Source organism: Phyllostomus hastatus, unplaced genomic scaffold (genome assembly GCF_019186645.2).
Source record: "Phyllostomus hastatus isolate PE091 unplaced genomic scaffold, TTU_PhHast_1.1 phas_scaffold_93, whole genome shotgun sequence".
Lineage (NCBI taxonomy): Eukaryota > Metazoa > Chordata > Mammalia > Chiroptera > Phyllostomidae > Phyllostomus > Phyllostomus hastatus.
The window spans coordinates 24,731,217-24,755,687 of record NW_025334042.1 but is presented as its reverse complement, the minus strand read 5'-3'; the positions used below and the strand labels follow the sequence as shown (position 1 = coordinate 24,755,687).

At 34.9% G+C, this 24,471-nt stretch overlaps 1 protein-coding gene across 2 annotated transcripts in view; it reads right to left on the bottom strand.

The window, feature by feature from the left end:
* The window catches only part of SCAF11 (SR-related CTD associated factor 11), a 71,058-nt gene that overhangs the window by 2,083 nt on the left and 44,504 nt on the right, over positions 1-24,471 (bottom strand). The window contains exons 6-15 of one of the 2 annotated variants that reach the window (XM_045829099.1): positions 21,016-21,116; positions 19,092-19,150; positions 9,518-9,573; positions 9,234-9,343; positions 8,202-8,303; positions 6,462-6,568; positions 3,039-5,813; positions 1,940-2,289; positions 506-724; positions 32-151 (exon numbers count right to left, since the gene is read on the bottom strand). In XM_045829099.1, coding sequence (XP_045685055.1) covers positions 32-151; positions 506-724; positions 1,940-2,289; positions 3,039-5,813; positions 6,462-6,568; positions 8,202-8,303; positions 9,234-9,343; positions 9,518-9,573; positions 19,092-19,150; positions 21,016-21,116 — 3,999 coding nt within the window. The remainder of the gene's footprint in view (positions 1-31; positions 152-505; positions 725-1,939; positions 2,290-3,038; positions 5,814-6,461; positions 6,569-8,201; positions 8,304-9,233; positions 9,344-9,517; positions 9,574-19,091; positions 19,151-21,015; positions 21,117-24,471) is intronic. The other variant, XM_045829100.1, reaches the window with a different exon arrangement.

Here is a 24,471-nt window from a genome sequence, read left to right as displayed (position 1 = left end):
CAAACAGAACTCCACTAAAGCCGTAACTTACTTTATCTACTGCTTTTCGTACGATCTCTTTATATTCTTCCTTGGTGATATCTTTATTTTGGTAAAATGGCTTAATGGCCAGTTTTACCTCCTGTGCTGCTTTCTCTTGAATTTGCAATTTCTGGTAAGAGGAAAATGTGTAATTATTATTTGTACAATCACATACTTCCAAAAAATTTTTTTAAAGATATAAAATTAAAAGCACTCTGAATTTCTATTATTAGAAGGAGCTCATCAAATATTAGTACTGTGAACACAAAATTTATTTACTAACATATCAAAAATTTCTAAAAATAATTACGAAGCATTATTAGTAACTTACTGAGCATCAACATATCTAGATAGAACGCTTCAAATAATATTAGATTTTAAGACTAGCAATAAATTCCCTTTACCACTTATACAATAGAAAGTTGTTATTTTTCAACTTTATCAGATACAAAATTATGTAGGTTGCTCTCAACCTTGAACTTGCCTTGTCTGTCTTCGAGCTATCTGCGCTGGCTTCCACTGTAACACTTACTTTGCTTTCTGCCAATTTTACAGCAGCATCAGAGGCTTTGCTGTGACTCGATGATGAAGTATTACCAGAACTTGGTCCCTGAACTGTTTCCGAATTTCCCGGGGCTGCTGCTGGAGCAGGCAAGACTGGTGTGCTCATGTTATTACTTACATGAGAAGCACCAGGAGTACCCTGTTTTAAAGAATTGTAATCAGTTAATGAATTATTTGTATTCACTAGAAGACTTTTAGCCACGTATTAGAAATAACATTAAAAAATTTCAAAGCACCCTGGCTGGTGTAGCTCAGTGGATTGAGTGCAGGCTGTGAACCAAAGGGTCGCTGGTTCAATTCCCAGTAAGGGCACATGCCTGGGTTGCAGGCCAGGTCCCCAGTTGGGGGCTATGTGAGAGGCAACCACAGATTGATGTTTCTCTCCCTCTCTTTCTCCTTCCCTTCCCCTCTCTCTAAAAATAAATAAATAAAATATCTTAAAACGTTCAAAGCAATTCAACCTTAGTACTTAAGAGAAATGTGTATTTCAGGTCATTCCTATCTAAAGGACTCTGAAGAAAAATGGGCAACATTCTTCAACAGAACCCTATTTAAATATGTCAATGTGACTTTTAAGTTATATGTATATTGTAATGTTCTGATACCAACACTAAAAACAGGAATAACATTTAAAGGACAGTATCTTTCCTGCAAAGCTCTTTATGAAAATTAACTAAAGTAAGTGCCCCCCTTTAAAGATGGGAGAAAATAAGGCAGTGAAGTCAAATGGCTTGCAGTGTTGACAGCAGAAAAAGATTTAAGATCCCATATTCTGGAATCTCCTTCCCCTGTTCCTCCAACTATACCTTGCTGCCAGGACTCCAGAATTTCTGAAATGTAGTATAAAACTACAAGCAACACATGTTTATGAATTATTATTCAAAGTATCTACATGCCTCAGAGGCACCCCTTTCTTTTTAGTGAAAATGAAGCACAGGTAGTGATGGATAATATACGGCTTTAACTGGCATCTTTCAAACAAGACAATACAAGCCTCATCACAATACTTTTTCACAAGTCCCCATCCCCAAAGTGTCCAATAAACTAGGGAAGAATTTTAAAGCACCCACGACTTGATTCTAGTTTGACCCGTGATCTGGTCTTCTTAATCTGAAAAAAAATGTTTGGATGTCAATGACTGCATTATGTAGCCTAGACTTGATAATATACATTTTCTTACATGGAAGGTGGGAGGTTTGGGGAAAAATCATGAAAGAAGGGTTATGAAGGTTTACCATAAATCTAATCAAGTAATTGTTTTGGATGCCAGGAAGCCCCTTCTTGAACACCTGTCCCTAATAGCTGAATGTTTACAATGGCTATGTTGACTGAACTTGAGTTGCCGAAAACATACCTGCAACTGCTTTCCATCTGTCTGTGAAGCCATGTAGTTGACTTGCTGGGATGGCGGGGGAGGGGGTGGCGGCGGTGGTAGTCCCTGAGATACACTGGTAGGAGCAGCTACCTGCATGAGAGGTACTCCTGTGTGCAGATGCAAGGGTAGCTGAGGATGAATATTATATGGACCACGTTGGATGTTCATCAAAGGAGCGTGAACACCCACTGGGTATGGGAAGATATTCATAGGCTGGTGGTGTTGTGCATTCATCTGTTGCTGCATTACATTCATTTGTGGTTGCATCATATTTATAGGTAGCTGAGAACCATCACCTTGTTGGTTTGTTTGGTCTTTTAGGTTAGAATCTATCAAAAGAAAAAAAGCTTGTAAAAAAATCACATTACAGGTTTCTTCAGACAGAGAAGCAAAGAACCACTGATTATAGTAAAATTAAATAGCAATTAACAGACTCAGACCACCTAAACCAATGTGCAATTATCTGACTTAATTCCATCATTTCTAAATAATGTGGGCTTGTTTTCCAAATGAAAACATTCAACTAAAATAATTTTTAATAAGGTTAGATAACATCCATCAATATTATCAAAGAATCAGTACCTCAAGAAACTTACTAACTAGTTAGTGAAACAAATACAAAATTTATTTAGACTACTAAATTAGAAGCTAATCAATTTTTAATCTTCAACAGCTTCTTTCTTGCAATGTTAACCAAAAACAAGCCAAGCAAAGATAAATCTTTATTAGAAGAGTTACTTATTTATGTAAGAACAATGATCAAAATAATTCAAGTGCACACGTTTGAAATAAAAGAAATAGAAGTTAAAACGTGCATAGAAACACCCCAAATTCTTCTACTATAGCAAACTGTACCTAAAATATTACAGTTTTTGGCAAGGTTTGGGGCACAAATGGGATGAAAGGATATTAATGTGTATGTACATTTACATAATGTACAGTGACTGGTAAACAACTGGGATTCAGTTTAACATTCTAAAATTATAAAAAGGGGTCATTTCAATTCATACAAATAATGCATTAACTTATAATCTCTTTCCTCAAATAAAAGTGTTAATTAATAAACAGAACATGTTACCCTGTTCAACGGTCTCCTCTTCTTGTCTCATCCATCCAGACTGTGAACCTGAAGGATTCCTCCCTCGTCGTGAATAATAGTTCTGTACATCTGCTGGCAGAGTCTTTCTCACAGCCCAACTAGATGCAGATGTCCACCCGGACCTGTCTGCCGGTGTATCAAATGAGAACTCTTGCTCATTTTTCCGTTTATACGGTTGCTGTTCCACAAACTTGAAAGACTCATTCCCTGAATCATTTGAATTCCCTGAGAGCGGTTTTCGGTTTTGCCACCGATTTTCATTTTGATCCGTATAGGCAAAACTACCTCTGTAAGTGCCTCTGCCACGGTTACCTCTACCACGGTTAGACATCCAACCTGAACCAAAGTTTTTATTCCAAGAATTCCCTGAATTTTCATTTCTATTTTCTTCCCAGTGGGAATTTTTTAACTTTTCTGGATTCCTGGTCCTTGGATCAGGCCCAGAATTTATTTTTTCTGTTACCCAACTGGGACAGTCATTTCTATGTTTGTCAGCAGAATTTGGATAGTCAGCATCTGAACTGATGTCATTTTTTTCTTTTCTTGTATTTTCATTCTGTTTCTCTGGGTCATTCTTTCTGTACCGATCATTTCCTCGTGGACATCTCCATCCATCATTTGCCCATCTTTCCTTCCACCGAGGAGAGTAACTGTCTCTGTCAGTTCTACCAAATGATGAACTCTTACTTTTTGTTCTAGATCTTGATGGTGACCTAGAACGAGATCTGGACCTAGACCACCTTCTGGTTCTCCTCTCTCTCTCTCTCTCTCGGTCTCTCTTCGCCCCATCTCTATCACTTTCTCTTTCTCTGCTCCGGGACCTGGATTTTTCTCTTGGGGAGGAATCTTTCACTCTTGACTGAGACCTTCTGTTCTCTCTAGAAGTCTCTCTCTTTGGGGAGAGTGATTCTGATCTTTTGCCTTCTCTAGTGCTCTCTCTTTTTGGAGATCGAGACTGCGATCGCCTTTTTTCTCTTGCAACATCCTTTTTTGGGGACTGAGAACGAGATTTTCTCCGTCCTCTTGCGGATTCTTTCTTGGGAGATGGTGATCTAGACTTCCTGCTTTCTTTTCCAGTGTCTCTTTTGGGGGATGGAGATTGAGACTGCTTCCTTTCTCGTCCAGTGTCTTTGTTAGGAGACCAAGTTGTAGATGGGGAATGAAATCTAGATCTTCGAGTACGAGGCTTTTTGGCTTTATCTATCATCTCTATTGGGCTTTCAAATGGTTGAGATACCACTTCAACCTTTTCACTTACAGAATCAGAAGATGGCACATTATTTTGAGAACTTCCCTCTGCTGAGCTTTTATTCAATTGTTTAGCATCAGCATTTACAGCCAGTTCAATTCCAGATTCATTCTGGTCACTGCAAAATGAATCACATTCCATAGGTATCATCTCATTATTGTCTTCACTAGAATGCTGCTGAATCTGTTCAATGTGTGTGTTAGGCAATTCTGTAGATCCGGGATGTTCAACCAAAGACTCAGTCTTTTCTTCTAAAGATTCGTCTAATTTGGTATTAAGATTATTTTTTAATAAATTATTTTCAGAGTCTTGACTACTACTGAAATTTTCATTCCCTGAAGTATCACACACTGCAGTTATTTCTGCATCTTCAGTTTCAACATGCACAGGTAACTGAATCTCTGAGCTCTCAACAGATGTTTTGTCCACTGTTTGTATAATTTCACCTTCAGGGTCTTCAGAAGACTCTAATTTTGGGCTGTGTAGAAGCTGTTCTGCTTTTACTATAGTATCTTTATGATCAATAATTTCTACTATAGGACTCACTATAACCTTTTCATCATTAACATTTATTATTGCTTCTTCATTAACCTCTACAACATTTTCCTTACTAACCACCAGCTCTGCATTCTCAGATGAGTCACCTAGGCTTGGTATAGGTTGGTGTACTTCAATTTCAGATGTTGAACATGTGAGAAAATCATTTGGAGGATGATCTGTACATGTATCTGCTTTTAACTCTGATTCTGAAGGTTCAGATATTGGGTCTTGATTTTCTAATGGATCACCTTCTTTTTCAGAAATATTTTTAGATATCTCACTTTCTAAACAAAAAACATTAGCTTTGATATCTGTATTCTCAACTTTTTGAACTTCCTCCTCCTCCTCTCCAACTAGCACAGGATCTTCTTGAGTACAAGACTCAGAATGTGAAGCTTCTACTCTTTCCTCTGTATCGTGGTTCTCAGTATGTTCCTCACTTTCTTCTGTTTGCTCACTGCAACCTTTCAAGCCATTAGCAGACTTATCTTCTACATCTGTCTGCACAGTACAAGCATTACTATTTTCTTCATCTGATTGGTGTTCTTTCTCTAAAACAGGTGGTGTGTCAGATTCTGCTGTTTCATCTGCTGAATCACTGGAAGATGATTTTTCAGGGAGAGGTACAGAACTCCGAAGTTTCTTTTTCAGTAAAGGTGGTTTTCTTCCTCTTCTTACAGACTTCCGTTTTGGAGCCTGTCTTGTTTGCTTTTCAGACTCAGCTGAAGAAGAAACACTTACAGGTGGATTATTGTTATCTGGGGCATCACACCCAGAATTATTTGATACTGGGGATCTCTGAGACTGAGTGACGGTTTCAGCTCTCGTGTTACGTGTAGATCTCCTTGTAGGAGTTGTTGCTGCAGGTTTTCGTCTTGATCCTCTGGTATTTGATGTACCAGAAGTTTGCTTCTTTTCTTCTCCTTCTTGAGTATGTGCTAATGCATATCCCTTGTAAGAAGTACCTAATAACATATATTTTTTAAAAAAGTAAAGGCATATGTTTTAATAAATGATAACAGTTTGGCTTTAGCTTATTTTACATAAAAATAGATATATATAATAGAATAAAACAAAATATATTTATGAATAAATGTATAGCTACTAATATCTGAGTAATATCAGGTGTTTATCAGCTTCCTTTAATGCTACTGAAATAAGTTATCACAAAATTTGAATCCACATGGGCAATTTTAAAGGGAAAAAACAAGAAAATATGTTTGGTCTGATAACTGCCATATGCTTTATGAATTGATATTACCTAGGCAAAATACAAGAAAAAACAAGTTATCCACATATAAAGACTCAAATTATTTGTCAATAATTAATAGGAAGTAGGAGATGGTACTTCTAAAGATCTACGGTTTGGATACTAAAGCCCTAAACAGAAAGGAGACTTCTAATCAGTCCTTGAAAACATTAACTTGTAATTTCTTAAGTAAGAGGGATTTTCTAGTTTGAACAATTTAAAAGTCAAGCCACTGTCCAAATCTTTAGGACTTACCACTTAAACCTTATTTATAGTTTTTCTAAGCCATCAACACTCACTTTTAAGAGACTGAAAAGAAGCTCATAATTTTTAAAAAAGTAGAAAAAAACTTCACAAACTTTACCAAAGTTCTCTAATGATATGGTACTTGTTGGAAAAATAGTTCTTGGCATCACAGAAGAGATGAGAGGAAGGACTTCTGTTCCAATATTCCAGGGTATAAAACCAATTCTGAAAATTCAAAACAAAAAATAAAGACATTTTTGTTCAAATGGTTTAAAACATTAAACCACAGAATTTCCCAAATCAGGTTAGGGATCTTAAAATACATTGTGCCTAAATTATATTGTGCCCAAATAGGTAAAAGTAAATTCATTGTTCAAGGATGGCTACCAACTAGCTGCAAAGAAAAAAAAACTTTAAATACATGTTTTTTAGATAAATTAATGGAAAATGGAAATCAAGGTCAACTTACACAATAGTTGTTTCTACTTAAAATAATTCAATATTTTGTCAAGATTTTTTAGCTGTTATTTTCTTTGCTATTCTAAAAAAGTCACTTGAACAATAAAATACATAGATTTTAAGTGTACAGTTTGATGACTTTCAATCACCATCTGTATTTGCATAACCCCAATACAAAAGTAGGTCATTTCCACCACTCCAGAAAGCACGGTCATGCTTCTCACACCCTACTTCTTTCCCAGGCAACCAAAGATTTCTGTCAAATTAATCATATCAAGGTTTTAAAGAAATTAGCAAGATCAAAGGGAAATCTGTCCACAAATAAGTAAAAACTGAAATAGTGGACCTTAAGGTGTATTACTTGAATTTTGAAGCATTTCATAGATGACATCACAGTTTTTGTCACGTCTTTGTTTTATAGTGTAGATCAAGCCCCCGAACATCAAAATATGTAAATTTTTTAAAAACCCGATTTCTGTTGCTATACTACATTTTCAAATTCCTCCATTTAACGATGGTGGCTCTTCAAAGTTCCTTGTGTCCCTAAGGACACAAGCTTCTGCATCCAAACCTAATCTACTCTCAGCTTCTTTTCTGATTCATATTTGTTCATCAGTTCAGGTCCCCTAACAAGACTATCTTACCCAATACAAGGTGAGATTCTAGAGTAGGGGCAGAGAAGCTTGAAAAAAAATGTGTAACATGTACATGTACACAAATACGTAACTCCAAGAAAAGGTTTCATATTATACATATCTGGACTTCCTAATTTTACTTCTATTTGTTCCAAAGTCATTCCAAGTGTGTAGGGCCCTATGCAGAACTACACTGCAGTGATATATAAAATAAAGTTACAAGTAATAGGCAACAACCTTGATCTTTATGTATAAGCTTGATTTATGTACAAGCTTGATTTAAGTATATATCATGTACCTAGCAAAGTGCTAGTAGTCTCAGGACTTAAATTAAAGAAATAGCTACATCATATAAAGTCATAAATGCCAAGGCACAGTAGGGACTTGATCAAATAATTATTTAAAAGAACACTGTGGAAGGGGAACACCACAATGAAAGCAGTGAATCAGCTAATGGCACATAGGTAAGATTGGAATGGGGAAAAAGTGGAGGGAGGACTGATCTGAATACTATACTAACAATGAATCTTATCATTTAGGTACTCTCCCTTTTAAACAAATCAAATATCTAAATTTTAAACAAGTTAAAAAAACCTTTAAGGGGCTCTTGAAATAGCAAGCTTTGTTAGACATTTGAAACACCAAAGTATAATTTCCACAAAACTGTCTTAGCAACATAATTACTAAATAAGATACATTTGTACTTAAATATTAATGATATGCTCATGCTAGCATTTGAACACTTCAGTAAACAATTCTTTTACCTTCCAATTCCAGGTAATGTATCAGGAAACCATGACAATTCCAGTTCCTGTCTCTTCTGCCTAATTAATGCACTGATTTCATTGACTTCTATAAATTCTGTACTAAAAGATAAATTTTACACCTTCGTCAGAATTCCAAAAATTTAAGTTTGGAGAAACAAATGGGTTCATGATATATGCAGTTATTTTCATACCTAGCATTATAAATCACATTTAAAAGAATTAGAACCTTTTTCTATTGAAACACTTTAAAAATGAACTCATTCCTAAAGTTAGTCAAATAATGCTTGAATTTCTATTTAAATGATAGAATTTTTTGAAAATCAGACTAATGTCATTATTGAGAGAAAAACAACCAACACTGGTTCTAGCCCATGAACCAAAGCTACGGCAAGCAGTTCCAGCAGAAACCGTAGGTGTAATAGTTCCCATCTGAAACTACGCAAAGAACAAAAGAAGAAAATCAAAGAAGGTACGGTTCCTGTAACAAAAAAATGGGTATAGTTCAGCTTCTCAAAGGCCATTCAGATGTAACTGCTTTCTTTGGTGCCTTGCTAAACTCATAAATTAAATCATAATCTGTCTTGTTAGTTCAACCAACTCTGTGTGATTTTAAAATTCCAATCTAGTTATCAAAGTCCACAGACATCTATTTAGTATTGACTTCCAGTCACTATGGATTGAAGATGACTGGATCTACTTTGAAAGGGCTCTGCTTTTTAGGTACTACTGCCACAACGGAAGGAGCAGCCTACATTTCTATCATCACATAAAAAGCCTCAGTAGAACAACTTAATTTATTATTAATGGAAACAAAGCCCCACCAGCAGAGGCAGTCACTGCATGATAGAGAACACCACAAAATGATAGGTTTTTTTCTTTGCTAAAACTAGTTTACTTTCCAAAAGAAATAAAAACAGAAACAAGGTGGGCTTTCATGTTTGTTTAGCCTGAGTTTCAATTTCTACCAAAGTTAATTATAACTAAAGCATCAAGTATAAAAAGCATAAATTAATCGTAGAAAATACTAACCAGTAAGCTCTACAGGTAAAAGAAGATTCTCCAGTGTGGCTGCTAGAAGAAAACATATTGGAGAGAAAATTTCTGAAGTACTGACTTGTACACTGATTTGATCTTCGAGGCTAGAAAAGTAAAAAGAGGTTACTGGAACAGCAAACAAAAAACCTCCATAATAGTATGTAGTAGCTGTGCTTAAATACCAGGTATCACATGTATTTGTACCTGAGGTATTAATGTTCTGTACTAAACAACCATAATACTTTAGTATTATCCAAGAAAAAAATTTTTCAACAAACCTTTATCTTTATTGTTGCATTTTTCTTTCCTCCCATTTCACTGTATTTAGTTTTTCCTGTACAAAAACACAAAAAGACTTGGTTACCTTGTCCTAATGTTTATTTTAAAAGGTTGTAAAACCAATACGGATACCTTCATATTGACAAAATAAAGTTAAAGTATGTAGAAAAGTTGCATTTAAAATAACACTACTTACAATTACATATTTTTTCCAGATGCTAATTTTATCTTATCTTATTAAGCCACAGATATAAAAATATAAGAGGCCACAATAAACGAGACTGGGAAAGCATTTAATTCTGCTATGCTTAGAGCAGGAGTATTAAAGTTTTAGTCAACATTTTCTGGCACCCTATGCAAATTTAAACTACCTTGCAACAAAAAAAGTATATGTAACAAGTCAAATTACTTCATTATCAATAATGCACTTCTTATGTCCTTTTCCAGCTATGACCTAAGAAACAGGTCCTGTTAACTCACCTCAAGCAAGAGCCAACCAGGGGAACTGGGGCCATTTAACCACAGGCACCATCTTCCAGTAAGTGCCCTCTTTCCTCCTCACACTTTACATAATTACAATTAGGAAAAGCAGAAGTGTTGATTAAAACACCTTTCTGTTACAGAAATGTTTCTGGCTGCACTGCTCATGACTTACTTTTTAGCATTATCTGTCCCATCTGGGAATTTATTTCTATGAATACATACTTCCAGGTTAAGGAGTATAAAGAATAATTTCTGCTAACCACAAAAATTGTGTTAGCATCTTTATAGTTCACTGCTCTTGGTTTTCCTTCAGATACCAGTCAATACACTTGCTGTCTGCAATGAGCTGCGCTAGTACTGTCCTCCCTCTCTCCTCACAACTCCGGGAAAAGTCTATAATGTCACTGACAACTGGTCTTTCCCTCTTCGCCCTTGCTTGCCATGAGGGCTTACTGGCTGTTCAAAAGAGATCACCCTAATTAGGTGGCCAGTTTCATGCTATTAGATGACCATATGTATCTGGGGTTTCTTCTGTCAGTCCAGTTGGTTATAGCCTATTTTTTTTTTTTTACTTAATAGCATACTAATTTCATTTTAAGTTACTATGCACAACTGTTTGCTTCCGTGCTAGTATCCATCCTTCACACACGTCCCACCCAGAGCTGTTGTAACAAATAATTTCAACACTGGGGAGTGGAATGCTGGCTGAGTCTCAGGAACTTATCTTCCTACCCTTTGATGTATATTTAAAAGATTTTAAACATTGCTTAAAGCAGCCAGAAATAAAAATGTGTGCTATGTACCCTGCCACTTTCTTAGAATTAACTATTTCCTTAGCTAGACAGAGAACTGCTGTATTGCAACCACACAGTGTCTCTTATTCCCTAAAGGTACTGAACTGTTTTCATTCAGGTTTCCTTCACTCAAGACTTAATGTGTGTGTACTGTTTACATAGCATTTCTTCACTTGAAAGCCTACCTTGGGAAGCCAGCATTAGTCAAAATGCTCTCTACGGGAAGAACTGTCAGTCTTCTGACCAACACTAAGTGCGAAAATCTAGTCTAAAAGCTGTTTCACAAGTTTCTGTGTGATTCTGAGATAATAACTAAGCAGCTCCAATAATAATATCAAAAGTGTTCAGTACGAGTTGATTTGTCTGAATTGTGGTTTCTTGTGGTGACCATCTCACAAATCTACCCTACTAATCTATCTGCCTTTGGGCAGCAGTGATATATATTTTCATTTAATATTTATCAAATAATGCATATACATACTTTAAGAGGTCAAACAGTGCTTCTAGGCTTATAAAGAAAAACTACAGAAACCCCACTGTTGATTCTGTTTCCAAAGCACTCATCAAATCCTTTAGCTGTTTCTTCTAATATTTGCTCTTTATTTCTAAATAACATGCTTATCCTATGCTACCTTGATTTTTTTTCAGGTTCAGATATATTCTTTCTTTTATTTTTTACTATAGAACAGATGTTCAACCCTTTTCATCTCATGGCACACATACACTACTAAAATTTTGTGGCATACCAAAAAACATATTTTTTGCCAATCTGACAAAAAGTAGGTGTAATTTTGATTTGCTCACACCAGACAACTACTGTTGTGCTGACCACCGTTATTTTTTTTTATTTGACAATCTAAGAGAAAAAGGTCAGTTCCCTGACTAGTCAGGTATTGCATGTCTTAAAAATTCTTGCGGCAAAATGGTTGAAAATCATTGCCAGAGAAGATAAAGACTTTTTCTCTTATACCATCGATCTACCTATCTCCTTTCCTGCCTCCATCCTGATGTTCTTTTTGACATATCACACTTGATGTAAGCAATATTACATTAAAACTATATAAACATTATTCATGGCTGAACCATATACTGAATTATGATTATTGTTCTTGTACAACTTGTTGCTTTTCCTAGTTAACAACTGCTGTATTTTTCTCTTCCTTGTTTTCTTCTATTATCTATCATTAATTTAGCTAACTCTACAACAAAAGTATAAATCTCTTATTGTACTCCAACACATAAACTCACCCATCAAGTTTGTTCCCCACTCTCTTAGAAATATTCTCCCCTCTTCTTGCTCTAATCTGAACTGGTAACTCTCTAAAAGCTGCTATTCAATTGTCATTCTGGGACTCCTCTTTCATTATCTTAATAATCCCCAGTATCTTCTTCCTGGATAGGAACTCATTTTCCAGATCTCACAGTGTTTCTTCATTACTTTCTCATGTAGTGAAGCATACACAACTTTTGGTGTAAATCTGAGAAAAGTGTTGTGGGACTGAATCTTTGCACTCAGGTGTGTGGGAATGTCTTTAGTCTGCCCTAACATTTGATTGATAGTTTGGCAGGGTATAGAATTATCTAGTTTAGTAATTATTTTCCTCAGAATTTTCAAGGCATTGCTTCACTGCTCCATCTGTTGTTGATAACATTGTTACATGTGGTCTGTTTTCTCTCTCTAGAAGTCCTTTGGATATTATTATGATCTGCAGGGTTCTAGAATTTTAACGAGCATTTAGTGTAGTTCTTTCCTCATGTACTAGGTGTTAGGTTATTTCTTTATCTGAATACACACACCCTACTATTCTGAGAAATTTTCCTTTGTAGTACTTTCCTTGATAACTTTCTGCCTTTTATTTTTCCTTTCTAAAATTTTATTATTCAGTACTGAATTTCATAAACTACTACCCTACCATCTCTTTGACTTTTCATCCTGCTGAATTTTTTAAATTTCTGCTATAATATTTTTAATATCCTAAAGTTTTTAGTCTTTTGTTGTTTCATTGATGAAATACCTTTCTCTTCTTTCTGATGAGATTAATTTTCCAGTTCTTTCCTGCTTCTCAGCACTGGGTTGTTCTATCAGGTTCCTTTTGTTTCTGTTGTGGTGTCTGTTATACTGACCAAAGATTTCCCTCAAATATTTGGTGATCCCGATTGTTTATGGGACACTAAAATATTAATTGAAAACGGTGTGGATGGGTGGTCATAACCTTCCAACCAATGGGTTTCACAAGCAGAGATCTGGCTATTTCCTTCAGGAACTCCCAACTGTCACTATCTCCTAGTCTTTTCTCTCAGGCAACACAATATTCCAGAAGATGCCTTCTATCTCCCACACTGGAAACAAGCAAGACTGTTAGTGCTTTGAAAAATCACCAGAGGTAAAGAATTGGAGGCCTCAACATTTGATTTAATTTCCCTCTCTTTATTCTGTTTTTTTCCTCTGTGTTAAAGATGTACTTCATTTGTGTTAGAGTTTAATCTGGTTCAACCACTCACTCTAGAGAGTAAGCCTCCAGCCTCTGCCTGGGTAGTGTCCATTCGCTACCCTGTTTAGCCAGGAATCTGCAGAATAAACTGCTTTAAAAATGTTAAATCAATTCTATTTTTGGCACCACCCCAAATCCTTGCCTTCAGAGATAATGGAAGCTCCCAGACCCAAGACAGTCTGAGGTTCTACTGTATATGAAATGATTTAATTCTTAATTCCATTCTCCCCATGAAAGGTTTAGGTTTCACCTTTCTTCTAAGAGAGTTTACCATTCACCTTGTATAGTCACTTTCAAGCTTCTACATTGTGGATTCTCTTATCTGGTGTCTCTTCTCTCTAGTTCTCTTAAGATTTTTCTTTTCATTTCCTTGTCATTTTAGTAGGGTTCTGGGAGAGATCAGAGAATTAAACAGGTGCTCAATCTGCTATGCTTAACTTAAAGCCTGTCTTATTGTTTCAATTCATCATATCTCAAATATGTCTTGTGAACCACTAATCCCAAAAGATGTTTCATGAAAACATTTCTTTCTATAACATAACCCCATAGAGTAAAGGCTCTGAGCTTAGAACCCAGTGCCTGGCAAGCACCCAATTAAAGTTTGATCAATTTATTTCAAAATTAATAAAGCTATAATTAAATTAATATAGAATATATTTAAAGAAGCATTCCATTAAGAAATTCATGAAAAGGGGATATTTTTATATATAACACCATTATAAACTCTTAGCCCCAAGAGCAAAGTACATAAAGGAGGTTAATATTTTAAAAAGTAGCATAATAATTCAGTTATCTAGTTTAACTGAAGAACGAAAGTGACATTTCCTTAACAAATTTGCCAAAAGGTATGCTAACCTTGTACAATACTACTAGTAAGGCAACACTAGCTTCATTAAATGAAAAAATTAGGTTAAATAGTTTATATAGTTTTCCTAGAGTCATAGATGATTTAGTTGAAAAACCAGTATAAAACTCAAAGGGCCAACTTCCACTAAGATTGTCTAGTAAGCCTAAATATTAACTAATGTTCTACTAATAATTTCTAATCCAGATAAAAGAAGTTCAGAATGTCATATGCTCTATTCATTAGTTTGTGTATAACATAAATAATTCCAGGTACAAAGTCACACATAAATGTTCAAAGAACAGCCCCTTCCTGCTTCAAAAAACTTGAAGAAATTAAAGTTGGTAAAACTCAGTTCTTCTAAAATCTATCCAAGCAACCCTAAATAAAGAGATGGACATTTTCTCAAGATGTTCTTTTATGAAAAGAAATTTAAATTATCCTTAAGATGCCATGCTTCTTGTTCAGTGTAATTGAGTAAATAAAGATGTACTTCATTTGCACAACTTCCCAATAACTCTAGCTTCACCTTAACTTTGTTAGTTCTTGCTCAGTCATGATAGTTTCATTACTGCCCCTGAATTCTTAGACAATTTACAGGTTCTCTGAGTCTTCTAATAAAGCCAGTTGTTAACATCTAAGAAATCTCATAAGAAATGAGAAAATTAAAGGTAATAATTCTTAAAGACTCTATGGTTTATGAACTTTATGAACTTCAGCCTGAAAAAAAAAAGACTGATATCTAGCACATTCCTGAAAGGTAAGGCAACATAATCAAGGTTAGTTGGTCCACTAAGTATGGAACAGACACTATACTGTCAAAATGATAATTGATTCTATATTATGAATTTTTTAAATCTCAAAAGTACATCCAAATAAAGCTACCAGAATAAGGCAGTAATCTGAGTTACAAAGGTTGCAGACAACCATAAAGTGAGAGGTTTTAAGGTGGGTAACATGAACTCCATCATGCTTTAGATTATTCTGTAGTGAGAAGAGTCACTGGATATGTTAGCTCTGTGACGTTGGCCAAGATATTAAGCCTTTTAAAATTGTTTTAAAGTTTATAATTAGGAACTATTTTAAACATTCCATAAAGTACCCAAAATGACACCTACAGAGTAGGTATAATTAATGTTAATATTTAGTCATTTTTACTTACATCGATCTATTTGTTTCCCTCCTTTCACTAGAGGAAGCTACTTTCCTGAAATTAGTGGTATCATTGTCACACTTATTACTTAAGCTTTCCAAGTTTTAGTTACCTGTTTGTTACACCCATTGATCAGTTACCTTTCATTTTCAGAGAGTTGTAGCCAAGGGTAATCAAATAAGTACTTAATAACATTATCACTAGTAAATACTATATAGAAAAACACAATTACTACCCATAAGAAACTTAAAACCTAGGGAAAAAACACAAAACAAGACAACATACTGTCACTGAAGTTAACTCTACAACCTTGAGTTATGCTATGTGCTACTATGAAGGGAAAATGGTCAAATTCTTAACAGTACATCTTTTTAAATTACAGAAAATTTTAAATATAAAAGGAAAACAACCTAAAACCAATATCCCAACCTCTATAATTATTAATTCATGTCTAATGTTAACTTATCTACTACCTGCTCGAGATCATTTTGAAACAAATTTTTTACATCAATTGTATTATTGTATTTATACAATTGTATCAAATGTATTTATACATTGTATAAATATTTCAGCGTATAACTAAGTCTAAAAGATAAGTGCCCTTTGGGGGGGGGGGGGAAATCCATAACACCCTTATCACAATTAAAAAAAAAAAAAATTAAAAACCCCATTAAGCCCTGACCAGGTAGGTGGCTCAACTGACTGGAGTGTCATCCCTGCACACCAGAAGCTTGCAGGCCTGACCCTCAACCCTCCTTATGGAGCGGGGGGTAGGGCCGGCAACAAAACAATGTGTCTTTCTAGACTCTCTCTTTCTCTCCCTTCCTCTCTCTAATAATCAATAAGCACATCCGCAGGTGAAGATAAAACAAAAAATACTAATAATTCCTTAATATCAAATACCTAATGTTAGATTCTCCCCAACTGTCCATAAAGTTGTATTTTTTACAACATATTATAATATGGATACAAATAAGATCTACACATTGTGAGTGGTTGGTTGAATGTCTCTCTTTTTAAATCCTCACCCAAGGATATGTTATTTTTTTACACTGATTTTAAAGAGAAAGGAAGGATGAGAGACAAAACATTGATATGAGAGAGAAACATTCTTCAACTGCCTCCCATACATGTACCTCCACCCAGGTTCCAACCCACAACCGAGGCTTGTGCCCTGACTGGGAATCGAACCCATGACCTTTTAGTGTACAGGATGATGCTCCAAACAATTAAGTCACACAGCCAGGACTCTCCGTCTCTTAATCTACAGGTTATCCTCCATCCCTATTAAACAACTTGGCACTATCTGACTGAAGAAACCAGGCCACCTGTCTAAATTTAGCTTATTGCATCCTCTTACTTAACATGAATATCTCTCTCTGTACATCTAATAAATTAGTAGTTAGACTTAATGAAATGCAGGTTGGTTTTTAGGGTTTTTTTGGTCACACTATTGCATATTTATTGTTATATCCTTCTATTAGAAGGTTATTTAATGTATGGTTGTCTTTCCTTTTGTGATGCTAACACCCACTGCTGATCACTTCCTAGAACTATTAATTCCATTAGTGTACAAAATGCTAATATTCAAATTCTATATTTTTGTCTTCAATTAAATTATTTGCCAAAATACTTCTAAAAATATTTAGCTTTCCTTTACCACCTGTTCAATTATCTTGATACACAGTTTACTTAGGGAAGCAAGATAGATGCCTGGATCTTTCCTTTTTACATATGGTCCAGTTTTCACAATGAGTTAACTTTTTAGCATCCTCCAAAATTGACCATTTAGTTAAAATAATTTTTTTAATCCTCACCGCAGGATATATTTATTGATTTGAGAGAGAGAGGAAGGGATAAAGAGGGAAAGAGAAACATCCATTTGGTGTACAGGAGAGAACGAAGCTCCCACCAACTTAGCTACTTGGCAAGAGCTGACCAATTAATTTTTATGTTTACTTAAACCTGAGTATTTTCATTAAACATAATACCTAAATACAACCAACTATTTCACCAGGTATATAATGTATTCCAAAGCAGAAAAGAAAAATAAAACTGGCCATGTTAGAGGTATTTAAATTACCAAGTAAAAAGCAACATTATAGAAAAACTAAATAGATAATTAGTAAGTAGCTAGCACCCAAAAAATGAATCCAAACTCATTCATTTAAGACATTTCCACATAATTACCTTAATCACCCACTTATAAAAGTAAAATGAGTATTTGACAAATGACTTCAGATGTCCAGACATCTTCACTTAAGTAAACATGACATTAGGTTATAGGCCTTGGACAATGTTAACCTTCTGGCATGAATAAATTTCTTTAAGAACTATAAAATTAGCCATCCAATGTTAAATTAGCTTAAGATATCCACTAAAAACTTGTTTAGTAAATCAATTCTGAATTGTAAAAAAATCTCAAATGCAAATCAATCATAGATTCTTGTGGTTTTTACCACACTGAAATACTTTAGGTAAGATTTGCCTAGGTTTCTCTCTCTAAGAAGAAGTCCAGGCAACAGATATATACATAAAGAGAAAATTGTATTAGTCTTAAAACAAAGATCAACATAGTGAGAGCAGGCCAAATTATCTAGAGAAAATGTATAACATCATTTAATCTTAAGAAAGATTAAATTTATATCAGATCCAGTAATTACCAAGTAAATTTTATATCAGATCCTATAGTTACCAAGCAAAGTCTATCCATTAAAAAAGGATTCTAATCTACAGCAATGCCAAAGAAATTTGATATCTAAGATTCTTTAACAAAAGAAAAATGTTAATCTAATCATTAAGTCCTTTAATATAATTTCACTTTAATAGTGAAATTATATTAAATAATATAGTAAATATAGTAAATATAGTAAATAGTAAATTATCAAAGGCAGAACACTTATTAATCTGTAAATCTGGAATCTATAAACCTCTGAGATTATGTTAATTAAATTCAGAAATCACAGTAACAATATTAAACTTGGTATTCATAATGTAAAAAAATCAAGTGGATTATCATTTACCTTTAAGAGCAATGAATTCATTAATTCGTTATATCTATGAAGAAATTCATTGCAACCTAACCTGGAAATTAAATGCTCACCTCCTTGCTTAGGAACAGTTCACAGTAAGTTGTTCTTTCAAACAAAACAAACAGGCTGAGCTCCAAGGAGGAGTCACAAGATATTATTGTGCCATTTTTCTCAGGATCTGCCCCAAATGATTCCTGTATTGGAGAACTATGTACTAGGTAAGAACACAAGACAGTATACTGAATATTTAACTGCTTGTATAGATAAATATGTAAAAGGTGCTTTATTCCAAAACAAAGTTTCAAATTAGAAGTATGGCTACAGCCAAACCACCACTTCCTCTGGCAATATGAATTAACACTGGCACTGTCACAAACTTCTCTTGCTACTACAATTACTGGTCCACTAGGTTAGTTTATCCCTTCTCCCCTAAGTTCTTCTGCACTAGTGAGTGAAGTAAGACCATAACGTATATAGGCTGCTAGGCACCAAGTAATTGAAAAATATCCTTTTCTTCTTTGCCTTTCTCTTTCTCTCACTTACTCATGCACTCTCCCCTTCCCTTCCTCCAAGCTTAGCATAAAATAAAAACGGGCAGGGAAAAGCATGATTCCATGAAAGCAGTTTGCACAGGATTTCACAGAATGGACAGAGCTCGAAAGAGTTCTGTGCATGACTGTTTTGCAAACCAAAATGTTACTAGTAAGAACTCTGACTCAAGCACGAAAGTGAAAAACCAAAAAAAGGTAGAAAACAGAAGTAAAAAGCCACTTACTATGCATCGTCAAGTCATAAAACTTTGCACTTAATAGATCTTCTCCTATGATTTTTTTCCTGTAAACATCAAAAAAGAGGTGAAATAATTAAGAGGAAACTGCCATTTTGCTCATTTATTACCAATTCCTTGCCTACCAAAATGAAATTTATTAAGCACTGAGTTTTAAATTCTAGCAAAGAAAGAATAGCTAGTTGCTGTTCCCCATTCCAGTGACTGACAATGGAGGTTTACTACCAATAAACAAAATACCATTGCAATCCCTTTCTCTAGAACTGGCAGAAATTATCAGAAAGAAAGGGTGTCTGTCAGGGTTTTACTGCTTCAGAAGGGTCAAGCAACACTGAATAGAAAGACTCTGAAAAGAATAAACTGTAAACACCCAATAGCTAAAAGATTTTCCACCTTGGGAGAAATCATTTAAGAGTCTGACTTGATGGGCAAAGCAAATTACCTATTTGTATGTTATTTCTGCACAGTACCCCCTACCATAAATCCCTGAGAAAAAGCAGTTAAGCATGAGGACCACCTCAACCGTGTTACACAGACCCATTGTATGACCCTATTATAGGCCATATAGTGATGACCACTGCACTCTCAGCAAGAGCCAAGAGAACTGGAGTAATTCTGAGAAAGCACAAAAATACATATCTATGACACTGTCACAACCAGTGTTAGGAGCTGTATTAAGAATAAAGTTGGCAAAGGTATTTCTTAATTATGCCTGGGAAAAATGTGCTACTATCTGCCATGTAAACATATGCATGAATCAAAACTGACTCAGATACAGTTAAAAGGAAATGTAAGTAAAATCAAATCTAATGCAGTTAACATGGGTTTACAGGTGGGCTCTTGTACTGGGTGTTTCATGAATCCCTTAAAATCATATACAAAGTTTTGTCTGTAACTATGTTTTATAACATGATTTTCTGGAAGAAGGTGTCTATACAGTTTTCTTCAGATTCTTAAAGAAGTCCATAACTTCCCAAAAATTAAGATCTAGAGAGCTAGAGTGTTATAAATTAGTGACATGATTCAATAAATCTCAGACTTCTGTCAACTATTTTGGTAACTAAATAAATTTATTCTCTAAGAAATTAATATTCTGATGAAATGAACTAATGAATTATAGGTTTAATTATGAATTTGACAGTATACTGACTTAACCATACAACTTTTGGACAGCTCTAAATGTATTTCAGATCAAAACAGACTTAAATTTTGTAAATACCACAAGCTATTTTATGCCTTAATAATAAATTAATTTCCAGTACGTTACGAACTCAACTTAGGTAAAAGATATGTTAGATACCTATTATACTTGAGTACTAAGCACTGTATTTCTAGGTAATTATGCTTCAATAATAAGAATTAAACAAATCCAAACATGTTAAATCTTTTAAAAATGTAAACATTTGTTACAGTAGATAGCAAGTGCCTGCTACAATACAAAGAAGCAAAATGAGAAAGATAATAAGTACTTTAAATAACTATCTCATGAACAGTGAGTTACATCATTGGTTACTTTCTACTTTTTGTCCATAAAGACTAAAGCAGTGCTACTCAAAAATATGGTCTCAGTACCACTGCTTATTCATTGTTGGTTGTGATTATGTGCAAAAATGAGTAAGCATTCATAAAATTTAACAAAAACTTTACACTGTTGTAACATTTTATTTTATAAAAATACCAATATAAAAGCAGATTAGGATAAAAACTAAGAAAACCAATTTATCAAAGATAGAGCTCAAATTATATTTTCAGATTTCAGCTGGTCCTTCCTTAAATTATTAAGTGTATGCTTTAAAAGAAGCAATTAAACACATTTAAACCACATATCATTTTTTTAAGTACTCAGTTTTTCTTTAATAGTTACTTTCTGGTTCTACACATTTTGACTCCACTTCTTAAGTTCATTACTAACCTCATACAGGTTTTAGAATTTTCATGACTGAAGAGCTGTTTCTTAAAAGAGCTTTCATTTATCTTATCTTTTGTTTCTCTTGACTGTCTTTGTACTTGAACCTATGAGAAAAGCAAAACCACCTATTTAGAGTAATAATCTAGCATCACAAATGATAACCTATCAATTTTCCCTTGAAAAGATAAAAAATTAAAGAAACAAAATTGTCTGAATGAAATTCTAGCCCAAGTACATATGCTTATTCATTCAAGCATGCTAAACCATAAACTTAATACCTGTGCTAAGCTCTGGGAAAACAAGAGTAGGAGATAGGCACATAAACAGATTAAGTGCTCATAGTAGAGATATAAGCACAGATCAGCATATGCACTGACTGAAAATTAACTCTAGGAAAGACTTTAATGAGTAAATGATTTATGAGTTGGCCTTAGAGAATAAATAAAATTTGTCTAAAAAAAATTACTCTAAATTAAGAAAAAAACACAGAAGCCAATGCAGATGGGAAGATTAGTAGGCTATGAAGTTGATGTAAAGTATTAGGACTGGATTATAAAGGGCCATGAATAATGAAATAATTCTATAGGAATTAGAATAAGTGAGGTTTTTAAAGCAAGTCAAAGAGATGATGGAATTTGTTTTTTAGGCTTAATTGTGGCAGTGATGTGAAAAATGAAGCAGTTAAGGAAAGACTATAAAAGCCAGGAAAGGAAACCCGAAGAAAGCTCTTAGAATACATGGTCAAGATTTACACTGAGAAAATAGTAACTAGCCACAGGTGCTCCTGAGCACTTGAAATGCGGCTAGTCTGAACTGAGACGTACTGTAAGTGAAAAATATACACAGGATTTCAAAGACTTAGAACAATAAAATGGAAAAAATCTCTCAATTATTTTAAAATATTACATATTGAAATAATATAGCAGATATGTTGGATTAAATAAACTACAAAAATTTGTTTTTGTTTTTTACTCTTTTAATATGGCTATTAAAAGGTTTTTTAAAGGTTTTACTTATTTGTTTTTAGAGGGGGGGAAGGGAGGAAGAGAGTGTAAGAAACTTCAATGTGAGAGAAATACCGATTGGTTGCCTCTTGTATGCACCCTAACCAGGGACCTAACTTGCAAGCCAGGCTCATGCCCTGCCCAGGAATCGAACTGGCAACCTTTCAGTTTGCAGGACAACACCCAACCAACTGAGCCACGCTGGTCAGAGCATGGACATTAAAATTTTAAAATTACACAGTGGTTTGTATGTTTCTATTGGCAGAACTGGTCCAGATGGCAGCATGACAGCCTACAAAGAGTTAATAGCAGAGGCATGGAAAAGGAACAAATTTGAGACATTGAGCAGAAGTAACAGGCAAACATGGGGCAGAGAATAAAAAATTAAAAACACCCTGATGATTTTTGGATTTGTTAATTTTAGATTCCTTTTGTATTATAGATGGAGATATCTAACAAGTGGTTGAAAATACAAGTCTAGTTCTATGGAAAAAGATCTAGGCTAATGACAGAACTTTAAAGAAGATCTAGGGAGACAGTATACCTAGAGAATTGAAAGGAAGATCATAAAAGGCAGGGGTCCCCAATGTCCACCCCGTGGACCAGTACTGGTCCAGGTCATTAGGAACAGGGCCTCGCAGCAGGAGATGAGCTTGAATGTAATGCACCTGAATCATCCCTATACCATCCCCACCCCTGCCCCCATCCCTGGAAATATTGTCTTGCACGAAACTGGTCCCTGATGCCAAAAAGGTTGGGGACTGCTGCAAGGAGTCCCAGTGATTTAAGAAGAGGTAAGGGGAGCCCCAACCAGGTTGCTCACTGGTTAGAGTGTCCTCCCAAAACGCCAATGTTGCGAGTTTGACTCCCAGTCAGGGCACATACAAGAAGCAACCAATGAATGCATAAATTAAGTGAAACAACAATGGAACAACAAATTGATGTTTCTCTCTCTCTCAAATCAATAATTAAAAAAAGGTAAGGAGGGCAGGGAGGTGGGAAGGAAGATTGTAAAGGTCAGATAAGTAAAACGAACACATACATAACACATACTTACATACATACCCATAAGAGAAGTATAACCTAGAAGCCAAAGGAAATAAGAGCACTCAACAGCATTATATGCAGAAATGATGGGGTTGGCTAGTCGGCAGTTTATTCTGGCCCTTAGTGAGGACAGTTTTAGTAGAACAAACTGACAGAGGTCAATGTTCACTGGAACTGGGAATTGAGAAAATGAAGTAAGCAAGTGTAGATGCCTCATTCAAGTTCAGTTGTAAAAGGAAAAAGGTAATAAAGTGAAGAGTCAAAAGAAGCAAAGGTCAAAGGAAGATATTTAGAGTCCATACATTGATAATGTCATATATAAGAAATCCCTTTCAAGTTTGACAACGGTGCACCAAAATTTTAAGCACAAACACTATTAATAAAACAAAATTTTTTATTCCAAGCAACAGAACAAAATCTTACCGAAAAATATCTTTGGACACTAGCTCATGTTAATGAATCATTAGCAATATAACATACAGTCTAGAAAACCAGAGAACATGTCTTTCAGAGAAGTCATGCTTTAATTTAGATTATAACACACTAATATCTTTTCTTCAAGATGTATGCTAATTTCCATAGATGTCCACACTTAAACAATTACCATAAAATCATTTTTCATGTGTCTTTGTATTTTTTTATTTTTTTAAAGATTTTATTTATTTGTTTTTAGAGAGGGAAAGGAGGGAGATAGATAGAGAGAGAGAGAGAGAGAGAGAGAGAGAGAGAGAGAGAGAGAGAAACATCAATGTGTGGTTGCTGGGGGTTCTGGCCTGCAACCCAGGAATGTACCCTGGCTGGGAATCGAACCTGGGGCACTTTGGTTCCCAGCCCGCTCTCAATCCACTGAGCTACGCCAGCCAGGGTGTGTCTTTTTATTTGAGTTGCAGTCTTATTTGTACATCGAGACACATCTACTAAAAACCTACCAAAACAAAGTATGAATACCTAAAATGAGACCATCTAATTCTTAAACAGTTGTATTCCATACCCCTTCCTACTCACACAGACAGCAAACAAGTTTACAGTTGATTTACAGTACTACCTGGGAACAGTTTGCTTTCCCCATCAATGGCATTGTTTATATATATATTTTTGAGTATTCTCTTTTTAGCTCTATCATTTGTGACTTATTAGAGATACTGCAAGAAATCTCTTTCTTAAAGACAAATACCACATGATTTCACTTATATATGGAATCTAATGAATAAAATAAAATAAAATAGAAACAGACTCACAGATAGAGAACAGACTGATGGCAGTCTGAAAGGAGGGAGGTTGGGGGGCTGAGTGAAACAGGTGAAGGAATTAAGAAAAAAAACTCGCAAGACATAGACAACAGTATGATGATTAGGGGAGGAAAATGGAGGTGGGGGCAAGTAAGAAGAGGGTAAAGGGGGATAAATGA